The 25560-nt window shown below is 34.3% G+C and overlaps 1 protein-coding gene and 1 pseudogene across 2 annotated transcripts in view; one reads left to right on the plus strand and one right to left on the minus strand.

Annotated features, from left to right (window-relative positions):
• Positions 1-25368, minus strand: part of SLC9B1 (solute carrier family 9 member B1) — an 89290-nt gene extending 63922 nt beyond the window's left edge. For both annotated transcript variants that reach the window (XM_066383899.1, XM_066383898.1), the window contains exons 1-5: positions 25300-25368; positions 22621-22759; positions 15699-15869; positions 13319-13461; positions 12090-12217 (exon numbers count right to left, since the gene is read on the minus strand). In XM_066383899.1, coding sequence (XP_066239996.1) covers positions 12090-12217; positions 13319-13461; positions 15699-15869; positions 22621-22759; positions 25300-25368 — 650 coding nt within the window. The remainder of the gene's footprint in view (positions 1-12089; positions 12218-13318; positions 13462-15698; positions 15870-22620; positions 22760-25299) is intronic.
• LOC136407214 (U2 spliceosomal RNA) lies at positions 3296-3428 on the plus strand (annotated as a pseudogene).
• Positions 25369-25560: the final 192 nt, after the last annotated feature.

Here is a 25560-nt window from a genome sequence, read left to right on the forward strand (position 1 = left end):
TTAGGGAATATTTTATCACTTCATATTCATTTTGAAATACCCCCTAATGTTTGTGAGTACTATAGTTAAGTGTTAAAGGAAAATGACAATATAGTAAGGAAAAAATGGAAGATAGAATAAAAAAATCAAATGGAACTTTTAGAAATAAAAAATACAATAGCAAGTGGAAACAACCTAAATGTCTGTCAAAGATGAATGAATAAAGAAGATGCAGTATAAATGTATGCAATGGAATGTTATAAAACCATGAGAAAAGGGGAAATGTTGCCATTGTGACAACATAGCAGGACCGTGATAGCATTTTGTGAAGTGAAATAAGCTGGACAGTAAAAGACAAACATTTTTTTTTTCTTTTTTTCCTTCTCTGAAGCTGGAAACGGGGAGAGACAGTCAGACAGACTCCCACATGCGCCCGACCGGGATCCACCCGGCACACCCACCAGGGGCGAAGCTCTGCCCACCAAGGGGCGATGCTCTGCCCCTCCGGGGCGTCGCTCTGCCGCGACCAGAGCCACTCTAGTGCCTGGGGCAGAGGCCAAGGAGCCACCCCCAGCGCCCGGGCCATCTTTGCTCCAATGGAGCCTTGGCTGCGGGAGGGGAAGAGAGAGACAGAGAGGAAGGAGGGGGTGGGGGTGGAGAAGCAAATGGGCGCCTCTCCTATGTGCCCTGGCTGGAAATCGAACCCGGGTCCCCCGCATGCCAGGCCGACGCTCTACCGCTGAGCCAACAGGCCAGGGCCAAAAGACAAACATTTTAGCAACTCACTTATACATCTAAAAAAGCTAAACTCATAGAAACAAAGAATACTATGGTGTTTACAAGGCCGATGGTGGGGCATATGAGAGATGTTAGTCAAAGAGTATAAATTTCCATATTATTAAGGTTTGGGTAATATAATGTACAGCATAGTGATTATAGTTAATATTTTTGTTATATACTTTAAAGTTGCTAAGAGAGTGGAACTTAACTGTTCTCACCACAAAAAAGAAAAGGCAATTATGTGACAAAATAAATATATTAGCCAATGCTATATGGGTAATCATTTTGTAATATATAAGTGTACTAAATCAGCACATTGTACATCTTAAACTTACACAATGTTATATATCAATTCCATCTCAATAAAGCTGGAAAAAATAAATGTAAAAATGTGTGATGGCTTATGGCAATTAAAAACATACAATATCTGAACTGAAAATTTTACTAGATAGGATTAATGAAAGGTTGAACACTCCAAAGAAAAAGATCAGTGAATTTGAAGACATATTAATAGAATATATCCAAAATGAAGCACTGAGATTAACATGCCTGAAAAAAAAATTTTTTTAAGTGAGAGAAGGGAGATAGTGAGATAGACTCCCTCACGTGCTCTGGCTGAGATCCACCCAGCAACCCCCATCTGGGGCTGATGCTTGAATCAATTGAGCTATCCTCAGCACCTGGGCTGATGCTCAAACCAATCAAGTCTCTGGCTGCAAGAGCAGAGAAGAGAGAAGAAAGACAAGGAGGGGAAGAGAAGCAGATGGTTTCTCCCATGTGTGCCCTCACTGGGGATCAAACCCAGGATGTCCACATGCCAGGCTAATGTTCTATCCACTGAGCTAACCAACCAGGGTTGACTGAAAAAAATCAGTAGAGTCTCAGTGTCCTATACAGAATAATACCACACAGTTAACACATGTGCAATTGTAGTTCTAGAAGAAGAAAGAGAAGGGGGATAAAGTATTTAAGAAATGGCTGAAAAATTTCCAAGTTGATGAAAAACTATAAAACCACAACCTGATATCACTACACACTCAGTAAAAAAACAGTAAATTAAATGGAAAGACACTACCAATTATTGAAGAAAATATGGATGGCTGAAATGTCATACATTGTTGGTGGGAATATAAAATACAACAATAACTTGGGGAAAACTGGCAATTTTTTAATAAAATTAAACATTAGCTTACCATACGATCAGGCAATGCTACTTCTAGGTATTTCCATAAGAAATGAAAACAATGTCCACAAAAAGACTCAAATGCAAAAGTTCATAGCTTTATTTGTAGTAGCCTCAAACTGGAAATAACCCAAATATTCACCAAGTGAATGAATAAAGCTGGTGATATATTCATATGATGAAATACTATTCTGCAATAAAATGGAATGAACAACTAGCTATAATTTGGATGGATCTCAAAACAACTAGCTGACCAAAAGAAGCCAGAAACAAGAGTTTTTAAAACTCTTTTAAAAAATCTAATCTATTGTAGGAGAAAACAGATTATAGTTTGCCTGGGGCCACAATGAAATTGATGGGTTGCGACACAAGAATTTTGGGGGGGATGAAAATATACTCTCAATTATGCAGGTGGTTACACAGTGCATATACATTTGTTAAAAATCACAGAAATGTACATTAAACTGGGTGTTCATTTTATTGTATGTAAACTATATCTCAGTGAAAGTGTTTTTTAAAATTAGTACTTTCATATACATCTGAAAAACTAATTAGAAAATGTTATGAAAAATTCATCTACAACATCAATAAAAATATCTATGAACAAACTATGAAATAGTTTAAACCTTTATAAAAATTATGAACACTGTAGTACTTAAGGTAACACCTGAATAGAGAGATGTTTCACATTTGTGTATAAAAATTTCAATGTCATAAACATGTCATCTATCCTGCCAATTAATTTACTAATTCATTTCTATGCTAATTAAAATCCTCTTAAGATTTTTCATTGAAATTTAATAGCTAATTCTAAAATTTATTTGGGAGAGTAAAAGCTTAGAACAAAAAACCAGTCAATATAAAAAAGACACTGTCTTTGTGAAGGTAAAATAGTTAAAACTGTATGTAATGGTGACACAGACATAGACAAATAAATTGAAAGAAAACAGCATATAAAGTGTAGAAACAAATATATAGGATTTATTACGTGATAAAACTTGACATTTGAAATCAGTGTGGGAAGAAAGAACTTTTCTATAAATGGTGTTGAGACAATTACCTATTCATGTGGGAAAGAATGTTGCTAGCTTTTCACACATAATAAATTGTAGCTGTCTTAAAAATTTTTTTAAACTGAATTTAAAATGAATGAGAATCAAATATAGAGGGATATGTCTGTGACCATGGGACAAAAAGGACCTTTTTTTAATGACTGATAGAAGGGCATTAAACATAAAAAGAAATATTGTTAAATTTAATTCCATTAAAATATTCAATTCATGTTTTATTAATTCATTATCTATTTAATAATTTCCAAATATGTGTAATTTTATTTACAAGTATTTTCCCAATATTGATTCTCGGCCTTTTGGCTAAGATCAAGTGTAGTACAAGTATTTTCCCAAAATTTGAGTTTTAAAGTGGAAATCTAAGTTCAAACCATATCTATTAATAATGCATTTTGATTAAATAGTTGCATAAACAGATGTTTTTTAACTAGAAAATGCTAAATACACCCGAATATCCCTCCAAATTAGTGGTTTTGTTTTGATATTTAGTTTTGTTAATATAGCTTCTGGAAAACTTAACTACCATGATGTAACGTTTTCAGTTCCTAATGTGCTTGCATCATTTGTGTGGCTCTCTATTTAATTTTTAATTTTATTTAAGGGATGGAAAAATCAAAAAAGAAAAAATGTCATTTCAACAATAAATTGAAAAAGAAATTTTCATTCCTCATATCAAAGAAAGATACCATTGTTTTCTGCAATATTTGCAGTGTAGAATTTTGTATTGCAGTTAGGGGCAGAGCAGCAATAATGAAACACTAGACCACCAACAAACATAAGCAATCATTAGATGCATCAGCTTCCAGTTGTAAAGTAACAAGTTTTTTTAAAACTTCAAATTATTCTAAAGATGAAAACCAGTTGGCTGCAATGGAGGGAACATTTGCATTTCATACCATAATTCACAATCAAAGTTTTCATAGTATGGACTGTACAACTAAATTACAATGCAAAATTTTCATGTGCCAGGACAAAATGCGAGGCTGTTTTGAAACCAGTATTTAAAAATTACTGTAACAACAACTGGAAGAAGCCTATAAGTCATACAGAGAATAATGGGTAGGCAGAGAAGCATAAGTCATATGCTTCAACAAGATAAACCCTCAGAAAAAGTCCTTGATGAATAGGAAATAATCAAATTACTGGATGCAGAGTATAAAATAATGATTGTTAGGATGCTTAAGGATCTCAACGCTACAATGGATGGACTTAATGAACATCTCAATAAGAAACTGTAAGCATCAAAAAGGACACGAAAATCATAAAGAAGAACCAGACAGAAATGACAAACACAATATCAGAAATAAAAACTACACTAGAAAAAATTAAAAGCAGGCTGGATGAAGCAGAGGATCAAATCAGTGACTTAGAGGACAAGCTAAGTGAAAACACAGAAGCAGAAAAGCAAAAAGAAAAGAGGATCAAAAGTCTGAGGAAATCATAAGAGAGCTCTGTGACAACATGTAGAGAAACAATATCTGCATAATAGCAGTTCCTGAAGGAGAAGAGAAAGAACAAGGACTAGAGAAGCTCTTTGAAGAAATTATAGATGAAAATTTCCCTAAATTGATGCAGGAAAGAGTCACATAAGTTCATGAAGCAGAGAGAACCCCATTAAAAAAGAACCCAAAGAGACCCACACCAAGACATAATCAAAATACCAAAGCTAAGAGATAAAGAAAAAATATTAAAAGCTGTAAGAGAAAAACAATCAATCACCTACAAAGGAACACCCGTAAGGAAGACATCAGACTTCTCAACAGAAACAATTGAGGCCAGAAGGGATTGGCAAGAAATATTCAAAGTAATGCAGAACAAGAACCTCCAACCAAGACTTCTTTATCCAGACAAGATAACCTGGACATGTTTTCTTTGAATATATGTTCCCTGATTTATTGATGTCACCCCATTAAATTTAATAAAAATTTATTTATTAAAAAAAAGACTTCTTTATCCAACAAGACTATCATTTAAAATTAAGGATAAATAAAAAACTTCCCAGACAAAAACAAACAAACACACAAGCAATTCATCACAACCAAACCAATGCTGCAAGAAACGCTAAGGGGCCTGCTGTAGACATAACAAAGTGGGGGGAATATATATATATATATATATATATATATATATATATATATATATTAAAAGAGGAATATAGATTAAAGAAAAAATGTCAATAAACAACTACATATCAATAATAACCTTAAATGTAAATGGATTATATGCTCCAATCAAAAGACATAGGGTAGCTGAATGGATAAGAAAACAGGACCCATACATATGTTGTCTACAGGAGACCCACCTCAAAACAAGATATACATAGACTGAAAGTAAAAATAGAAAAAAATATTTTATGCAAATGGAAATTAAAAAAAAGCTGGGGTAGCAATACTTATAGCTGACAAAATAAACTTTAAAACAAAGACTATAGTAAGGGATAAAGAAGGTCACTACATAATGATAAAAGGAGCAATCCAACAGGAAGAAAAAACCATTATATATATCTATGCAGCTAATGCAGGAGCACCTAAATATATAAAGCAGATTTTGATGGATATAATGGGAGAGAGCAACAGCAATACTATAATAGTAGGGGATTTCAATACACCACTAACATCAATGTATAGATCCTCAAGAAAGAAAATTAACAAAGAAAACTGCAGAATTAAGGGACACAACAGATCAACTGGATTTAGTAGATATCTTCAGAACCTTCCACCCTAAAGCAGCAGAATATACACTCTTCTCAAGTGTGCATGGTACATTCTTTAGGATAGACCATATATTAGGGCATAAAACGAGTCTCAACAAATTTAAAAAGATGGAAACCATATCAAGCATCTTCTCTGACCACAATGGCATGAAATTAGAAATCAATTACAATAGAAAAACTGAAAAGCAAACCCTTGGAAACTAAACAGCATGTTATTAAACAACAAATGAGTCAACAATGAGCTCAAATTAAAAATTTTCTTGAAACAAATGAAAATGAGCATACAACTCAAAATCTGTGGGACACAGCAAAAGCAGTACTGAGAGGGAAGTTCATAGCATTACAGGCATACCTTAAGAAGCTAGAAAAAGCTAAAAAAAACCCCAACCTAATCCTGCAACTAAAAGAATTAGAAAAAGAACAGCAAGTAAAGCCTAGAGGAAAGAGAAGAAAGGAAATAATAAAGATCAGGGTGGAAATAAATGACATAGAGACTAAAAAGAAACAAAACAATACAGAGGATCAATGAAACCAAGAGCTGGTTCTTTGAAAAAGTAAACAAGATCGATGAACCCTTAGCCATACTCACCAAGAAAAAAAGAGAAAAAACACAAATAAATAAAAGTAAAAGAGGGTGGAGAAGTAATAATGAATAAAGCAGAAATACAAAAGATGGTAAGAAAATACTATGAATAACTGTATGCCAAAAAATTAGACAACCTAGGTGAAATGGACAAATTCCTTTAAAAATATAATCTTTCAAAAATCAATCTGGTAGAATCAGAAAACCTAAATAGACCAATTACAATACATGAGATCAAAATAGTTATCAAAAAACTCCCAACAAACAAAAGCCCTGGGCCAGATGGCTTCACAGGCAAATTCTACCAAACAAAAGTTAAAAGCAATCCCCTTAAGATCAGGAACAAGGCAGGGGTGCCCCCTTTCACCACTCTTATTCAACATAGTTCTGGAAGTCCTAGCCACAGCAATCAGACAAGAAGAAGAAATAAAACGCATCCAAATTGGAAAAGAAGAAGCAAAACTATTATTTGCCGATGATATGATACTGTACATAGAAAACCCTAAAGTCACAGTAAAAAAAAAACTACTGGACCTGATAAAGAAACTCAGCAATGTGGCAGGGCATAAAATTAATATTCAGAAATCAGAGGCATTTTTATACATCAACAATGATCTGTCTGAAAGAGAAATTAAGAAAACTATCCCCTTCACTATGGCAACAAAGAAAAACACCTAGGAATAAATTTAACCAAGGAGGTTAAAGACTTGTACTCAGAAAATTATAAGACATTGATAAATCAAGGAATATACACACAAGTAGAAGCATATACCATGTTCATGGCTAGGAAGAATAAACATCATTAAAATGTCCATATTACCCAAAGCAATTTATAAATTCAATGCAATTCCTATTAAAATACCAAGGACATACTTCAAATATATAGAACAAATATTCCAAAAATTCATATGGAACCAAAAAAGAACACGAATAGCTTCAGCAATCTTGAAAAAAAAAGAATAAAGTGGATGGTATCACACTTCCGGACGTCAAGTTATACTACAAGGCCATAGTACTCTACACAGCTTGGTTCTCGCATGAGAACAGGCATATAGATCAAATGGAACAGAACAGAGTACCCAGAAATAAACCTGCACCTTTATGAACGACTGATATTTGACAAGGGTGGTAATAGCATACAATGTAAAGACAGTCTCTTTAACAAATGGCATTGAGAAAATTGGACAGCTACCTGCAGAAAAATGAAACTATACCACAATTTACACCATTCAGAAAAATAAACTCAAAATGAATAAAAGACTTAAATTTAAGTCATGAAACCATAAGCATCCTAAAGGAAAACATAGGCAATAAGCTCTCCAACATCACTCGCAGCAATATATTTGCTGATGTATCTTCACGTGCCAAGGAAATAAAGAACAGGATAAACAAATGGGACTACATCAAACTAAAAAGATTTTGCACAGCTAAAGACAATATGAACAAAATAAAAAGGCAAACCACACAATGAGAGAACATATTCGACAATATGTCTGATAAGGGGTTACTAACCAAAATATGTAAAGAATTTGTAAAACTCAACACCAGGAAGATGAACAGTCCAATCAAAAAATGGGCAAATGAAATGAATAGACACTTCTCTAAAAAGGACACATGGCCAATAGGCATATGAAAAAATGCTCAACATCACTAATCATTAGAGAAATGCAAATTAAAAGCACAATGAGATAATACCTCACACCAGTCAGAATGGCACTCATCAACAAAACGACAGAGAATAAGTGCTGGCGAGGATGTGGAGAAAAGGGAACCCTCCTGCACTGCTGGTGGGAATGCAGACTGGTGCAGCCTCTATGAAAAACAGTATGGAGATTCCTCAAAAAATTAAAAACAAACTGCCTTTTCCCAGCCATCCCACTTTTGGGAATATATCCCAAGAACACAACATCAAAGATTCAAAAGGAGAAATGTACCCCCATGAATATGGCAGTATTGTTTACAATAGCCAAGATCTGGAAACAGCCCAAGTGTCCATCAGTGGATGAGCGGATAAAAAAGCAGTGGTACATATACACAATGGAGTACTATGGGGCCATGAAAAAGGAAATAGTATTTTTTGCGACAACATGGATGGACCTGGAAACTATTATGTTAAGTAAAATAATCCAGGCAGAGAAAGAAAAATATCATATGACCTCACTCATTTGAGAAATCCGACGAACAATATGAACTGAAGAACAGAATAGAGACAGAGGCGGGATCAAAGGATCCAGAGGGAAAGCGGACAGAGGGAAAGGGGATGATAGGCTGATAGGATGGGATAAGAGCAGAAAAGCAAATCCTGGAGGAAAAGGGGGAGGGGAGGATGTATTCGTGGGACACTAGAATCTATATAAACACACTAAATAAAAAATTAATGTGACAAAATACTTACAGAGGACTTGGAAACTGCAGCATTTGTAACAGTTTTATCTGATGCATCAAATCATAATGAAATTAAATTGTATACAATAATAGTAACATATTTTAATGTTACCACAGGCATTCAAGTAAAAATTTTAAATTTAGAATCCATTGAGGACGAAACTTCTGTAATTTTGTCAAACCATCTATACAGAGTAATAAATGAAAACAATTTGAAATCCAAAGTTGTTACACTAATGGCTGATAATACAAATACAAATTTTGGTGGGCAAAGATGCAAAAGAGTGAATAATGTGTATGTAAAATTACAAGAGTTACTCCAAAAGAAAATACTAGGAATAGGTTGTAATGCATATATTTTGTCAAATGCAATCAAAACAGTATCATGTGCCATGCCAATTAATGTAGAAGTAATAATAACTACAGTTTATTTGCATGTTAGTCATTTTACTGTTCGTGTTGCTACTTTAAAACACTTTTGTGAAGAAGCAAATATTGAATACAAAAAACTTTTAGGATATTCAAAAGTTAGATGGCTTGCTCTAACACCTGCTACAGAGCATGTTCTACAACTATTTGAGCCTCTCCATTCATATTTTTAAGTTCAGACAAATGTCCTAGAATACTTGAATTGTTTTTTAATAATAAAATATCTGAGATATTAATATATTTTGTACATAATCAAGCATCTATTTTTCACAAAACGATTTAAAAGATTGAAGGTGAACACATTTCAGCTATGGAAGTTAGTCTTATTTTGAATGACTTTATCCTTCAATATAAATCTCATTTTGAAGAAAAATTTTTTCTTTTAATTATAAAAAGAAAATTGTCAGACTTACAGGAATCAAATGCAGGCATAACAGAAATGTTTATCAAAGAAGTGCAGAATTTTTACAAGACATGTTTTCAATATATCGAAGAATGGTCTGAAACAAACATCACGGGAAATAATTTTCAATGGTGTTTTTTTACTTCATCGCAAGTATATTGGACAGATATTGAATCTTGTCTTGAGTTTTTAACTAAAGAAATGCCAGACATCAAAACAGATGACAACAGTCTCTTTGAAGAAATTAGAAGACTCAATATATGTTTAAATTCTGAAAAATTAATACAATGGGAAAATGAACACTTCAAAATTGATAAAAGATGGGAGGAAATATTCAGCCATTTCAAAAATGAACATATTCCATGTGAAAATTTATTTATTCTTGTTCAATTTACATTGTGCTGTCCTGGAACTAATGCAGCAGTTGAAAGAGTTTTTTTAGTTGCTAATGATTTTTGGACAAGTGAGAAATCAAGATTGAATGTTGATACTCTAGCTGCAGCACTTGCCATAAGATTCAATATGAAGGATATTCTTGTTCAGATATTTCCAATATATTGTTACAAGATGATACATTGACAAAAAATATTCACTCAACAAAAACAGTGCTGCAAAAACATGGGGGTGCATATCCTCTTTTGAATCAGTGTTTTGGGATTCTTAGGATATATTTCTAAAATTAGGATAGCTGGAACAAAAGGCAGTTCCATTTTTAATTTTTTTGAGAAAACACCATACTGTTTTCCACAGTGGCTGCATAAGTTTGCATTCCCACCAGCAGTGCAGGAGGGTTCCCTTTTCTCCACAGGCTCTCCAGCACTTATTGTGTATTGATTTGTTAATGAGCACCGATCTGACAGGTGTGAGATGGTATCTCATTTTTGTTTTAATTTGCATTTCTCTGGTAATTAGTGAAGGTGAACATTTTTTCATATGCCTATTGGCCATCTGTATGTCCTTTTTGAAGAAGTTTCTTTGCCTAATATTTAATTGGATTGTTTACCTTCCTGGTGTTGAGATTTAGAAGTTCTTTATAAATTTTGGTTATTAACCCCTTATTGACGTATTGGCAAATATGTTCTCCCATTGTGTGGGTTGTCTTTTTATTTTATTAATGATGTCTTTTACTGTGAAAAAGCTTTTTAATATAATATAATCCCATTTGTTTATTTTGTCCTTTATTTCACTTGCCCGTGGAGATAAATCAGCAAAAAATATTGCTATGAGAGATATTGGAAAGTTTGCTGCCTATGTTTTCTTCCAAGATGTTTATGATTTCACAACTTACATTTAAGTCTTTTATCCATTTTGAGTTTATTTTTGTGAATGGTGTGAGTTGGTGGTCTAGTTTCATTTTTTTGCATGTACCAGTCCTATTTCCCCAACAGCATTTATTAAAGACACTGTTTTTACTCCATTGTATACTCTTGCCTCCTTTGTCAAATATCAGTTGACCATAAAGGTGTGGGTTTTTATTTCTGGTTCTCTGTTCTGTCCTTTTATGATTTCATGGTCAAAAAATGGTTTTATGTATTGAACATTTTATCTGTTGGAAATACTAATTTTTTTAGATTAAGAAGTCACCATAATCATTGTTACATATCTAGTGGTGCACTAGGACAAGTTATTGGCAATACCAATAACAGACAAAGATTTGATATAATGAACAAGAAAGAAAATAACTCAATAGAAAAATGAACAAAGGATATGAACATGTTAGTCACAGACAGGAAATATTATTTTTATAAAAATATACAAAATAACACTCCTTTTTCTACAAAGATTTAGAAGACTGGAACGTTTAGAATGATACAAAACTCATTAAGAGCTGTCACTTCGGGTAATAGTATAGTATGGGCAGTAGGATTTGAAGGTATGATCAAAAGTCTTTTTACTTTTATTTGTAAAGTTCTAATTTTTCAAAAAAAATATGTTTGGATATTTTATAATAAAATTTAATTTAAAAATTCATTGAACTTGGCAGTAAGTATATAATGGGTGAACTTTGCTATAAATTTAATTGGAATGAGTAAGTGGAGGCAAAAGTTAAAAAGGGATGGAAAAATAAAGAGTTCAAGATTCAGAGATAAGGAATGTCAACAATTATTCTGAAGGATTTGGGCCTGAAAGAAAGCGTTGGTGGAAAATAATAGATGAAACATTTGAATTTAGGGAATAATTGTTTGCTTACTTTTTGGTTACAATATTTATATCTATAAAAAAACTCTCACATATATGTATATGTAATACATGAATGTAGTATATAAGGAAGGGTCCATTAGATAGATTAAAAGTAGAGATAGACTGCAATATAGCAGAGAAGGAATAAATTGATGAGGTGAATTATCTTGGCATTAAACATTTAGGGATTCGGCATGTTTGCCAAGAATACGGTAGATTTAGAATATAACTGCTTCTGACCCCCTGATTTTCAAGGTTTTCTACCACTGTGAAAATAATTTTAATGAGAAGCTTGTCTATTCAATATTCTCAATGTATCAATAATTCTAAACCAAGTATATTTAATTAAATATTTTTCATAAGAAAAAACGAGAAAAAGTTACCCTAATAGAAATCCCCATTGCCAGGGAAAATTCATAAGGAAGTGGGAAATAACAGCAGTTGAACATGCCTCAATGAGGCATGGTCCCACAGACAATCTTAAACAAATTCCCTTTAAATGCTTCAAAGCCTGAAATATAAAGACAGTTATATTTAGACAAATTTATAATAGCCAGCAAGAAAATTAATTAAGAAAATATTAAAATATACACTCTTTTACTAAACTAAATTTCCTGATTGTTTCATGGGGTTCGAAATGCTAATACAGATAATTTTGTATGTCATCATAGTCTGGATTATAAACTATTGCATATTTTATAAAACATAGTTATATTTTAATTGTTAAAAAAAGATCCATTTCTCTGTGATTAAATAACTAGGCCTACCTTCCTTAATTTTTCTAGTAAGTAGTATAATGAAAATAGAGCTTTATTTCCATCAGTTAACTTTTAGAGATGAACTGTTTAATTAATTAATTATAAATAGAAAATATCAATATGAGAAATAAGAAAATCACTTAAAAATTGCATAGTTAACTAAAAGGGTGAACTTCAAAATTTTCTCAGTGGTTTAAATTTTCTATTGGAGAATATATATATAAATTATCATTGTCTATAATTATTTATGCTCCTGAGATATTACCACTAAACTTACACAATTGCCACATCTACTTGAGAAGCTGTTATGTGAATCATTTAAAAACCCAAATAGATTTATGATCCTTAGATAGTAATATTTTAGAAAATATTATAAAAGATTAGCTTTTACAATAATGCAAAGACAATCAGAAACATACTTTTGCAGGAAAAAAGTCATAAAACAAAACTATTATTGAAATTCTTAATCTCTTTGAAAGAAATACAACTAAACAAAAGCAAAAACGTTTGGTGGGGTGATCTTATACTTTGTTAACTGAAAAGTAAATAGTTCTCCACAGAAGAGCCACAACTCCCAAATAATACAATGCTGCATAAGGGACACATCTCTATGCAAATAACTAAAGGCTATCTCTAATGGAGATCTCACATCACAGAGATTTCTCTTCATATCAGTAATAATGGTAAGAAATGGAAATCATGGTTCCAGTATTTCTGCACATTTTTGTTCTTTATCTTACTTTTGTTTACAGACTCCACTTGAAACGGCTATAACACAAATTCTTCCTCTTTTCCTTTTCTACCAGCCTCTAATATTTAAAGTAATTTTACTCACGGTATAATTGGAAATCTACCTGTGGATCGAGTCCAAGTCCAGCTCGTATTAGGATAATGGTAAGGGCAATGTTTCTTAAAGTTGAAGACCACGTGTTACTAACATGGATGAACTCACTGAGGACTGGAATATTCTTGATAGTAAAACCAGCCAGTAACATCCCTTCAAAAAAGAAAATAAATCATGTCTGATTCAGTTCATTTTTCCAAGAGAGGAAATGGAAATGTTTAATAATAACATGCAATGTCTTTCATTCTTTGATTAAGGAAGGGCAAGTTACACACTAGTAGAGAAGACAGCATAAAGAAATGGAGATGATAGGCCCTGGCCGTTGGCTCAGTGGTAGAGCGTCGGCCTGGCATGCAGAAATCCCGGGTTCGATTTCCGGCCAGGGCACATAGGAGAAGTGCCCATCTGCTTCTCCACCCCTCCCCCTCTCCTTCCTCTCTGTTTCTCTCTTCCTCTCCTGCAGCCGGGGCTCCATTGGAGCAAAGATGGCCCGGGCACTGGGGATGGCTCCTTGGCCTCTGCCCCAGGCGCTAGAGTGGCTCTGGTCGTGGCATAGCAACGCCCCGAATGGGCAGAGCATCGCCCCCTGGTGGGCGTGCCGGGTGGATCCCGGTCGGGCGCATGCGGGAGTCTGACTGTCTCTCCCCATTTCCAGCTTCAGAAAATTACAAAAAAAAAAAAAAAAAAGGAAATGGAGATGATAAATGATCTATCTCAATGGAGTACAACTAGTAATCCAGTGTTGCTGGAACATAAAGGGCAAGGATGAAAGTGGGAGAATGGGCAGGAGGAATCAGATTGTGAATAGCTACCCCCACTCCACATTCCCACCTGCTTTGGCAGACTAAGGTGCCATGGGAAAGTTTTAGGCAGGAAGTGACATAATGACTCTTGCATGTTTTCTGTGATGGTCTTGGTGACTTAAATAGACATACAATCAGAGGAGAGACCAATTAAAAGCCTCTGCCATAGTCCATGGGATAGTTGGAAACAAAATAGCTTAAGCTAGAGCAAGAATAAAAGTTTTGAAGAGGAGGAAAGAACGTTAAACGAATACTTAAGTGATGCTGAAAGAGTGTATGGACATAGTAAGGGTGTTGGAGACAAATGCAGAGATTATTTTTATTTAAATTCTATCAAATATTTGGATGTATTGAATACTTAGAAGATACAAAACACCTCTGATAGAAGTTCTTCCATTTATTTTCCTCTGTTTACCTGGAGAAGTATGTACTTAGGTGATGAAGAAATAGGGTATAATCCTGGTTAGGCAGATGATGTATCCATGAATACGCATAGTGGAGATACCCAAATAGCTTACTCAAAAACCACAAGACTTTTCGGTGTAATGAACACTAAAATATTTAAATCTTGTAACTGCATTTGAGTTAGGTTATCTACAGAAAAAGCCAGTCTTTTAAAAATTTTTCTTTCTTTATAATACTTTTAAAAGTGTTAAAATGTCCTGTCAAATGATAAAGTCACAAGAATCATATATTGAGTATATTTAAATTATTTTAAATATATGTATTTCTTAGGTGAGAATTGGAGAGGCAGAGAGGCAGACTCCCTCATGCACCCCAACTGGGATCCACCCGGCAAGCCCCCTAAGGGGGGTGCTCTACCCATCCGGGGCCATTGCTCCGATGCTCCTCAACCAACCTATTTTAGTGCTTGAGGTCAGGCCATGGAGCCATCCTCAGCACCTGGGGCCAACTTGCTCCAACCGAGCCATGATTGTGGAAGGGAGAGATCTAGAGAGAGAAGAGAGAGGGGGAGGGGGAGGAGAAGTAGATAGTTGCTTCTCCTGTATGCCCTGACCAGGAATAGAACCCGGGACATCCACACTCTATCACTGAGCCAACTGGCCAGGGCCTAAGAATATATTTCTAGCTTTGGCTGGATAGCTCAGTTAGTTAGCATATCATCTCAATACACAAGTTTGCAGGTTCAATCCCCAGTCAGAGTGATGCTTCTGTCATCCTCTCTCCCTTTCTCTCTTTCTAAAAAGTTAATAAATAAAAATATATGTATTTCTATTTGGAGACTTGACTTGGGGTGGAACACACAGTACAGTATAGAGATATGTGTTGTAGAATTGTGCACCTGAAACTTGTGTAATTTTGTTAACCAGTGTCACCTCAATAAATTCAATAAAAAAGAAAAAAATATATATTTCAGAAAAAAATCTGTGGGTGTATATATAGAGAATAAATCTATAATCTATAAATGAGCTATATACACTAATACACAGTACATATATGCATATAAAGAAGCTCTATAAATCATATTACTTTAAAACATTTCTAAATGATATTTACTCTGACTAGACTATGCTCATAATTTGTACATAGTCAATAAAAACAAATGAGAACTAATTATACCCTTACCAAGAAGAGGTGGAAGTTGAGGCACTGAAGGTATTCTAATGAGTTCCAAAAGTTTTCCCCCCATCATGGCACAATAAAAGATCATTAATAGTCCAAATAAATTTCCACCAGGGAGACTGTCAAGGCCTGAGATTGACCAGGTTACACACCATAGCATAAAAAATAAAATTCCTGAAATATAAAAAGAATATGTCTATCTCTCTCTATATATATATACACATAGATATCTACATCTAAAAGATGAATTTTACTAAATGTAACAATAGCCAGTTCTATCTAATAATACATGATGTAGACCATCAATTTTCAACTGGTGTGCTGCAAGACTTTTTAAAACATGCAATACCTGACTATTTAGTTAGGGACATTGTCCTCTTTCCCCTTAGATTGTTAAATGAAAAAATGACAACAGTCAACTGATAATTGCTGTTCATATGAATGTCCTGTCTTGAACCAAAAATATATAAGTAATGTAATAAAGCTGCATCTTATTGGTCATGATGCATAATAAGGTTGCATCTGATTGGTTAATTCCTGGTACCAGATTCCTTACATACAAGTATAAGCATTTGATTTTTTAAAAAGTCACTTTGGAGTAAAAAGGGTAGGTAATTACTATTATTATTATTTTATAAATCAATCACAATAATACCTACCTTCTTTTGTCATATCTGCAAAAAATGTAATATATTTTTCGGTGTGCTGCAGAATTTTAGTAATTAGATTACATAGGCCATGAAATGAAAAAGATTGAAAATTGCTGGTGTAGAATAATGTCAATTGTTAGTTTGGTTGACAAAATATCTATTTAACATATATTCTAAAATCCCTGTCAATTTATGGGACATGTTTTCAATAAAGTTTAAAAAATACTTAAAACTATATGAACATTTTAAAGTGCTAAACATTTCTCATAATGTATGGCATTTAAAAAAAGTCATAGTAATATAATGAGATTTTCTTCATTTCTTATTTTAAAGTAGCTTTCCTATCAGAAATAAGAAAATGATTGGTTGTGATAAGAATTCTCAAATCTATTAAAGATCACAGTGGCAGGGTGCCAAATTCTTTTATTAGGAGCACATGAAATCATTGTATTGAAAGGACAACTCAGTTGATATTTGGCATAAATTTTTAAAGGGGGTAAGGGCTGAAAAAAAATGAAACCTGGCCTTTGGGAGAATATAAAGAATCTTAGTGATGTGCAGGAAGTAGAGGTAGACAGGGTAAGGCCAAGATAGTAGACATCTTGTTTCTGGCAACTAGATACTACGGAAAGACCCTACTAACAGGGGAATCCTAGATTTTTTTTTTTTTCATCCAACAGAAGTACTTTATTTTTTTAAAAATTGGACTTATTGAAGTGACACTAGCTAGTAAATTATATAGGTTTCAGGTGTACAATTCTAAAATACATCATCTGTATATGTATTGTGTGATCACCACTCAAAGTCATGTCTTCTTTCATCACCATTTATCCCATTTACCTTTTTCTACCTCCTCCCACTCACCTTTCCCTCTGAGAATTGTTATAATTTTTTCCTTAAATGTTTGGTAAGATTCACCAGTGAAAGAGGAGGGGAGAAGCAGATGGTTACTTCTCCTGTGTGCCCTGACCGGAAATCAAACCCAGGACATTTACATGCTGGGCCAAAGCTCTACCGTTAAGCCAACTAGTCAGGGCCTAGTTTCATTATTTTGCACCTATCTGTCCAGTTTCCCCAACACCATTTATTGAAGAGATCTTAGTCTATTGCAGGGGTCCCCAAACTACAGCCCTGCGGGCCGCATGCGGCTCCCTGAGGCCATTTATCCGGCCCCTACCGCACTTCCAGAAAGGGCACCTCTTTCATTGGTGGTCAGTGAGAGGAGCATAGTTCCCATTGAAATACTGGTCAGTTTGTGGATTTAAATTTACTTGTTCTTCATTTTAAATATTGTATTTGTTCCCATTTTGTTTTTTTACTTTAAAATAAGATATGTGAAGTATGCATAGGGATTTGTTCATAGTTATTTTTATAGTCTGGCCCTCCAATGGTCTGAGGGACAGTGAACTGGAAGTTTGGGGACCCCTGGTATATTGTATGCTCTTGCCTCCTTTGTCAAATATATTTTTAAAATTTTATTTAGAAAATTAATTTTAACAGAATGACATTGATCAGTAAGAGTACATAGGTTTCAGGTGAACATTTCTATAGTATTTAAACTGTTGATTATGTTGTACACCCATCACCCAAAGTCAAATCATTTTTCGTCACCATGTATTTGTCCCCCTTCACACCCTTCCCCACCCTCCACCTCCCCATTTACTCAAGTCCCCTTCCCCCTCTCCCATGTTCTCTCCCTCCTGGTAACTACTTCACTTTTATCTATGTCCATAAGTTTCACCTTTACATCCCACCTATGTGTGAAATCATACAGTTCTTATAATTAACCTTTACATGGTATATCTTTCCTCACCCCTTTAATTGTATGTGTTTATTAGTGATTTCTTATAGACAACATATAGTTGGATCTTATTTCTTGATACACTGATAATCACTGTTATTTAACTCGTGTATTTAGGCAATTGACATTTACACTTGATCTTAGCCAAAAGACCAAGAAGTGATAGACAACTGACATTTAAGTTTATTGATATAGTTAATATATACCATGTCTGTTACTGTTTGCTACTCATTGCCCTTGTTCTTTGTTTCTGTTTTTGACTTTCATTCTTTTTTGCTTTTTGTACTGATTATTTTATATACTTCCATTTTCTCTTCTTTCTTAGCACATCAATTATACTTCTTTCATTTTTTTAAGTAGTTGCCCTAGATTTTGCAATATATATTTACAACTAATCCAAGTATACTTTTAAGTAACACTATACCACTTTACAGGTAGCGTAAGTACCTTATAAATAACTAAGTATTCCCAATTTCTTCTTCTTGTTTCTTGTATCATTGGTATCAATTATTTCATTTATGCATTAGCTATAATTACCTATTATCAGTTAATATATTTTGCTTTTATTTGAAACAAACTGGTATCTGTTTGATCAATTAAGAATGTAAAAAATAAAATGTTTTTAACCTTCACTTATTCCTTTTCTGAATGTTTTCCTTCTTATGTAGATCTGAGTTTCTGACTTATCTCATTATCTTCCCTCTGAAGAACTTCTTTTTATACCTTCACAAGGCAATAAATTCTCAAGTTTTGATCTGAGAAAGTCATTATTTCTCCTTCACTTTTGATAATTCATAGGATACAGAATTCTATGCTGGTATGGTTTTGTTGTCCTAACACTTTAATATTTCACCCCACTATCTTTTTGCCCACCTGATCTCTGAGGATAAGTAAGTCAGATGTGATTCTTATCTTTGCTTTGCTATAGGTAACGATTTTTTTTTCTGGCTTCTTTCAAGATTTCTTTATCTTTGATTTTCTGCAGGTTAAGTATAATATACCTGCTTCATGTTTGCTGAACTTCCTGGATCTGTGATTTGCTATTTGCTATTAATTTGGGGAAAATTATTGCCTGAAACATCCTCTGTTGCTTTTTGTCTTTCTTCTTCTTGTATTCTCAGTATGAGTATGTTACATCTTTTATAACTGTCCCACCATTCTTGGATATTCTATTTGTTTCTTTTTCTCCACCTTTTTTTCTCTTTGCTTTTCATCTTTATAAGTTTCTATTGAAATATCCCCAAGTTCAGGTAGTCTTTCTTCAGCTGTGTACAGTCCACTAATGAACCCATCAGATGCATTACAGTGGTACCTTGAGATATGAACAGACAAACATACAAATTTTTAAGATACGAGCTGTGACTTGGTCCATAATTTTGTTCGAGATCTGAGTGAAATTCCGAGATATGAGTCGTGATTCGGGAAGCTGCCGCTAGTTGGCGCGTTGGGGCATGGGTCCAATATCGGCAGTTTGATATACAAGTTGACTGACTTAAGAGCTCGGTTACATAATGAATTAAATTTGTATCTCAAGATACCACTGTATTTGTTCAGTGCTTTTAATTTCTAACATATCTTTTTGATTCTTAGAATTTCCATCTCCCTGCATACACTACTGATCTATTCTAACATGTCCATATTTCCATTGGAGCCCTTAGTATATCAGCCATAGTATTTTTTTTTAATTAATGGTCTGATAATTCCAATATCCTTGCTATGTCTGGTCTGGCTCTGATGTTTTCTCTGTGTCTTCAAACTTGCTTTTTTGTTTGTTTTGTTTTTTCTTTTTCCTTTGAATATATTGTATATATTTTTGTTTAAAGGTGATCATGATGTCCTGGATAAAAGGACCTTTGGTATATGGTGGTCAGGTGTGGGGGGAAGGGAAGTTTTCTATAGTCCTATGATTAGGTCTCAGTCTTTTAAATATCCTCCCTGTGCCCTTGGACTGTGAACTTCACTAGTGCCTCTCAGGTCTTTTCTTATCATTTTAGGTTACACAGGATGGCTACAAGGGAATGGAGTTGGGTATTTCTCTTCTCCAAGGCAGTCTAGGCTCTGATAAAACAGTTTCTCTTGAGGACAGGTTGTGTGAAGATAGAATATTCTGGTGTATTTCATTGTGGTTACTTTCCTCGTCCCCTTGTTTAATGGCTCCTGGACAAAAGTGAGTCGTCCCCCCCCCCCCCCCCCCCCCGCTCCAACATCATGACTGGATTCCTTATGGAATTTTAACTCTCAGACTTGTTCACACTGAGCCTCCACCCAATTTCAATTACAGTTTTGGTTTTCCTGACCTCATACTGGTTCCCATAGAGGTTTCTGCTCTGTGAAGTTATGTTTTTTTGTATTTACCAGCCTGTTTCCAATTTTTGGGAATAAGGGAAGTAGTTTGCTCTCTAACCTCACTTCTTTCATGGAATTAAGAGTTGTGAATTTTTTAGTTTGTTCAGCATTTTATTTGTTGTTAGATGGAGTGATGAAGCTGGACCAGAATCTGGAAGAGTATGAGATAGTACTCTTGAGCTCTAAACTTCCAACACTTCTTATTTCATAAAACTGATAATAAGATTTTATTGGATAAATAAAATCCCCAAGAGTATTTGAAAATCATAGTTGGGTGTACAATAAAGCTTTCCTTTAACTTATTTAAAGGAAAAAGAGCTTCATAAAAATAAGTAGTTCAATATACTAAAAAGAAACAAAAAAGGAGTAATAACCCAAAACCTACTAAACCTAATGATGTAGAACCATCATTTTTGGGACTAGGGAAGCCTCTTCCCAAGTAAGGGATATAAATAGTGTGATTAAAAGTGATGAGACTGATTTCTACATGTGGTTGAAAGTTTAGATTCTTTTTTAAATTAACTTGTATACACTGTGGGATTAGTGAATTAAGTATGACTTGAGAAATTGCAGCTCAATTTCTACTATACAGAGTATATGCTGTTCTAAGGGTTTCTTTCATGTGAACATAGTGTGTGTGTATGTGTGGTAGAGAGAGGGAAAGAGAGACAGACAGAGAAATTGAAAGAGTACCAGAATAAATAACCTTGTCAAATAGAAACACAGGAGCTCATTTTCCTATAAATTTCTCTAAAATTGCAAAACTAAAACTGACAGAAAATAAAGAAAGAAATGGACTATGGATCCAAGTAAGTCTATAGTTTCAAAACTGTTGTTATAAAACTCCTCAATTCATGAGAAAACTGCAGTGCTTAACCTCAGTGGAAAACCTTTGGTGACCAATATATTTTTCTCTCTTCCACAGGCCCTGGCTCTACTCTTAAAAACTGCTTTATAGAAACTGCCCACTAAGTAGGGTTATGGGCACACGCAGTAAGACCTAAGTGCAGAAATTATATTCACAAAGGAGTCCAATCACTTACACTGGCAGGTATTCTAGTTTAGTTTAGATTCAGTGCTTTAAAAATACTGATGTTAATTAAGAAGTAACCTTTACTAAATAAAAAATTAATAAAATTTGCTTTTAAAAGTTTAAAGTTACAAAGCAGCAAATAAGAAATTAAAAGTTTGGCCCTGGCTGGTTGGCTCAGTGGTAGAGTGTCGGCCCAGTGTGTGGATAACCCAGGGTTTGATTCCTGGTCAGGACACACAGGAGAAGTACCTGTCTGCTTCTCCAACCCTCCCCCTTTCAGTTCTCTCTCTCTCTCTCTCTCTCTCTCTCTCTCTCCCTCCCTCCTGCAGCCATGGCTCAACTGTAGTAAGTTGACATCGGGCACTGAGGATAGATAGCTCCATGGCCTCCACCTCAGGTACTCAGTAGAGTTCCCTAGATAGGCAGAGCAATGCCCTTGCTGTGCATGCAGGAGTCTGTCTCTGTCTCCTTGCCTCTCACTAAAAAAAAAAAAAAAGGAATTAAAAGTTCAAAACTTCAATTGTTTATCCTTCATCATACTTTGAAATAATTTTTGTTTTTGATAGACTCTATACTTCTGGGGTCAAAATCTCTCTCTTTAGTTTAATCATATGGAATTTCTAGGAAAAAATAAAGAAAATTTCATACATATTTCGTGACTATGAGATACTTTAAATTTTTAGTGGGAAAGCAAGTTTTATCCAACTCTTTTTAAGGCAGTGGGTGTTTTAAAATTTGGGGCCCAATTTATTAAAAACCTTAATATTGCCAGAAGTATATGTTCCTTTTAGCTAATGTAAAAATAAATGTGAAAAGTAGGTTTTAAATAAAATATTTTTCATTTATGCTGTTTCTAATCTCCAAAATTTAACATTAAAAGTTATAGAAAATTAAAACATAAAGCTGTTAAACAATAATTAATTTTTTTGACAGATTCATGGGAACATTTCCTCTTTGTCCACATACTGCTTGTAACAGAGCTGATCATCTGATCTGAAGTACATTGATTAAGCTATGGCTTTGTTGGCCTGTGGTTTACTATTTATCAAATACATTTCTTATTTTCTCTCCATTCACATTTTTTATTTCACATACCATTCGTAATATATTTATTCAATGTTCCTTGTGGAGGACAAGCTCTTTTTGTCATCTGTGGTTCTTTTGTTTCCTCTGTTTCTGAGAAGATAATTTTCTTAGTTTCTTCATGTTCACTAGTATTACTATCTGTGAGGATCTGAAGTAAAACAAAGAAATATTTTTCTTTTTTCAGCAAGAGAGAGAGAGAGAGAGAGAGAGAGAGAGGAAGGGAGAGAGATGAGAAGCATCAACTTGTAGTTGCATCACTTTAGTTGTTCATTGATTGTTTCTTGACCAGGGTCTCAGGCCTAACCAGTGATCCTTGGCTCAAGCCAATGTCCTTGAGCTCAAGCCAGTGACCTTGGGATCATGTTGATAATCCCACAGTCAAGCCATTGAGCCTATGCTCAAGCTGGATGAGCCTGCACTCAAGCTGGTAACTTTAGGGTTTTGAACCTGGGACCTCAGCATCACAGATTGATGCTCTATCCACTGTGCCACCACCAATTAGGCAAAACAAAGAAATCTTTTAAGAAATATACTTTCCAAATGATTTTATGAATGTACAAACCACCACATGTCATCATTAAACTCCTATTATTACTGTCAACCTGGAGAATTAGACACACAAAAGTCTATACATGCTTTTTTTTTTTTTTTTTTTGTATTTTTCTGAAGCTAGAAATGGGGAGAGACAGTCAGACAGACTCCCACATGCGCCCGACCGGGATCCACCCAGCATGCCCACCAGGGGGCGATGCTCTGCCCCTCCGGGGCGTCGCTCCATTGCGACCAGAGCCACTCTAGTGCCTGGGGCAGAGGCCAAGGAGCCATCCCCAGCGCCCGGGCCATCTTCGCTCCAATGGAGCCTCGGCTGCGGGAGGGGAAGAGAGAGACAGAGAGGAAGGAGAGGGGGGAGGGGTGGAGAAGCAGATGGGCGCTTCCCCTGTGTGCCCTGGCTGGGAATTGAACCTGGGACCTCTGCACGCCAGGCCAATGCTCTACCACTGAGCCAACCGGCCAGGGCCTATACATGCTTTTTATATCAATATATGATATTGACATATGGGGGATGTCATAGCTGTGCATTTTGTAGGGTATCTTGACTTTGCCTTTTAAAGATTTCAGTTCCCGCCATTTTCATTTGTGATTTATATATACTAAATAAATGAACCTATAGTGTGGATAGAATAATTAAAAGTGTACCTCCTTAATCTAACTTCCATAGATTATTCAATAAAACTTTTGTGGAATGAAAATAAAACTAAATTGGAAAGGAGGTAAAATATAACTTAGCGTGGACTATTTCATTTGTAAAATTATATAACTAAAAGAAAAATGAGAAAAACAGATCAAATCTTCAGAAGGTCAAGGTTCATGTTTTTGCTACTATTTATAGACAACATATTTAGATAGCTTAAAAGTATACTTCCATTGTCCAAGCTTTTAATGGTATATAGTCTAATTAGGAAACTGCTGGTTTAGGGGAAAACAGTTTGTGAGAATATTGAGAAGCTTTCCCCACGCCAAAAAACAGAACACCGGAACAGGGATCTTCAATTTGCCCTACTGCCATCATGGTGTGTGTGTGTGTGTGTGTGTGTGTGTGTGTGTGTGTGAATGCATGTGTGTACTAGAAGCCAGCATTTTAAATGTATTGATAATTCTTTGAGTCTTTGAGCGCAGGGGAGAGAGAATATCACATTGTCACAAGAAATGTTAACAAAGGCCAGAGAGCATTGACAGAATAAGGAATGGAAGAGGAAACATTTAATGACGAGGGAGCAGAGGCACCATAGCAGCTAATGTAAACAAATTATGTAGCTCTTTAAGATCAAAGTTCTTTAAACCTAATCATGATTAATTGGTTGAAGTTTTGATGTAGAGACTCTTTTTAGAAAGTCTGTCACTATATGAAAGGGTCGAGGTAAAGACAAAGTTGAATTTTGATTGGGTAGGTAAAAGGTCATCTGCAGTAAAACCATATTACATTAAGTTTTATTATTTTAGAATTTATAATTAATTGACATAGACTAAGATGACATCTTTACAAATAAAAATAGTAATTGAAATCAGTGGTTAATATTTTAAATATTTAAAAGAAGAACTTGTTGGCCTTTAAGAACTATAGAAATAGCCATTTAAAATATATAAAAGATTATAATTCTAATATGAGCAATTACTATTTAGTAAAACTAGGACCACAAAAGGTCTACTGACTTCCTCTATATACTTGCAAAAATCTCGGACCTCTTCAAATACAAGTTGTTCATATGGAAAATAACACAATAAGTAATAATATAAAAATAAACTGTGTCATGTAATCACAACTGTAAACCTACTTTTGCTGCACCCTTTATACTGTACAAGACTTTAATTAATTCAGATTTGTCTTTATCTCTTGTAGTCTAAATTACTGAGTTTTTCCTGTATGGCAAGAAATACTAAGCTACATTTCCTTTATTCCTAAAATATGCCCACTTTAGTTCCAAAATAATATGTAATCACCAATTTCCTTCTTTTTATTTCTTTTGATAATTTTTTAGAACCTATTATAACTAGCTATTTTAACATGACCACTTATTATATTTTAACCAGACATATGAGAAACCTAATAAATAAACAAACTTTAGAAATAAATTTTAAGATCAGGTTAATTTTTATATCATATATTACAGTATAGTTTTAAGTTTTTACCTGAGAAGTTACAGATGATTGGATGTTTTTATCCTCCAAATGTTCATTTTCTGGTTGTGTGGTGTGCATGCTAATATTGAAAAGAAAAGTTATTTGAAAGAAAATAGGAAAACAGGATGATAAATCCATCTGGGAACAAACATGGTTAAGTGGAATTAATTTCTTAATGATTTTTTAAAAGTCAAAATTGTATCATAGTCAAGTCAGATATTTTTATAGTCAAAACAGTGCTAGTATTCTTTTTAAAGTGATTAACTAAAG

The sequence above is a fragment of the Saccopteryx leptura genome, chromosome 5 (genome assembly GCF_036850995.1).
Source record: "Saccopteryx leptura isolate mSacLep1 chromosome 5, mSacLep1_pri_phased_curated, whole genome shotgun sequence".
NCBI classification, from domain to species: Eukaryota; Metazoa; Chordata; class Mammalia; order Chiroptera; family Emballonuridae; genus Saccopteryx; species Saccopteryx leptura.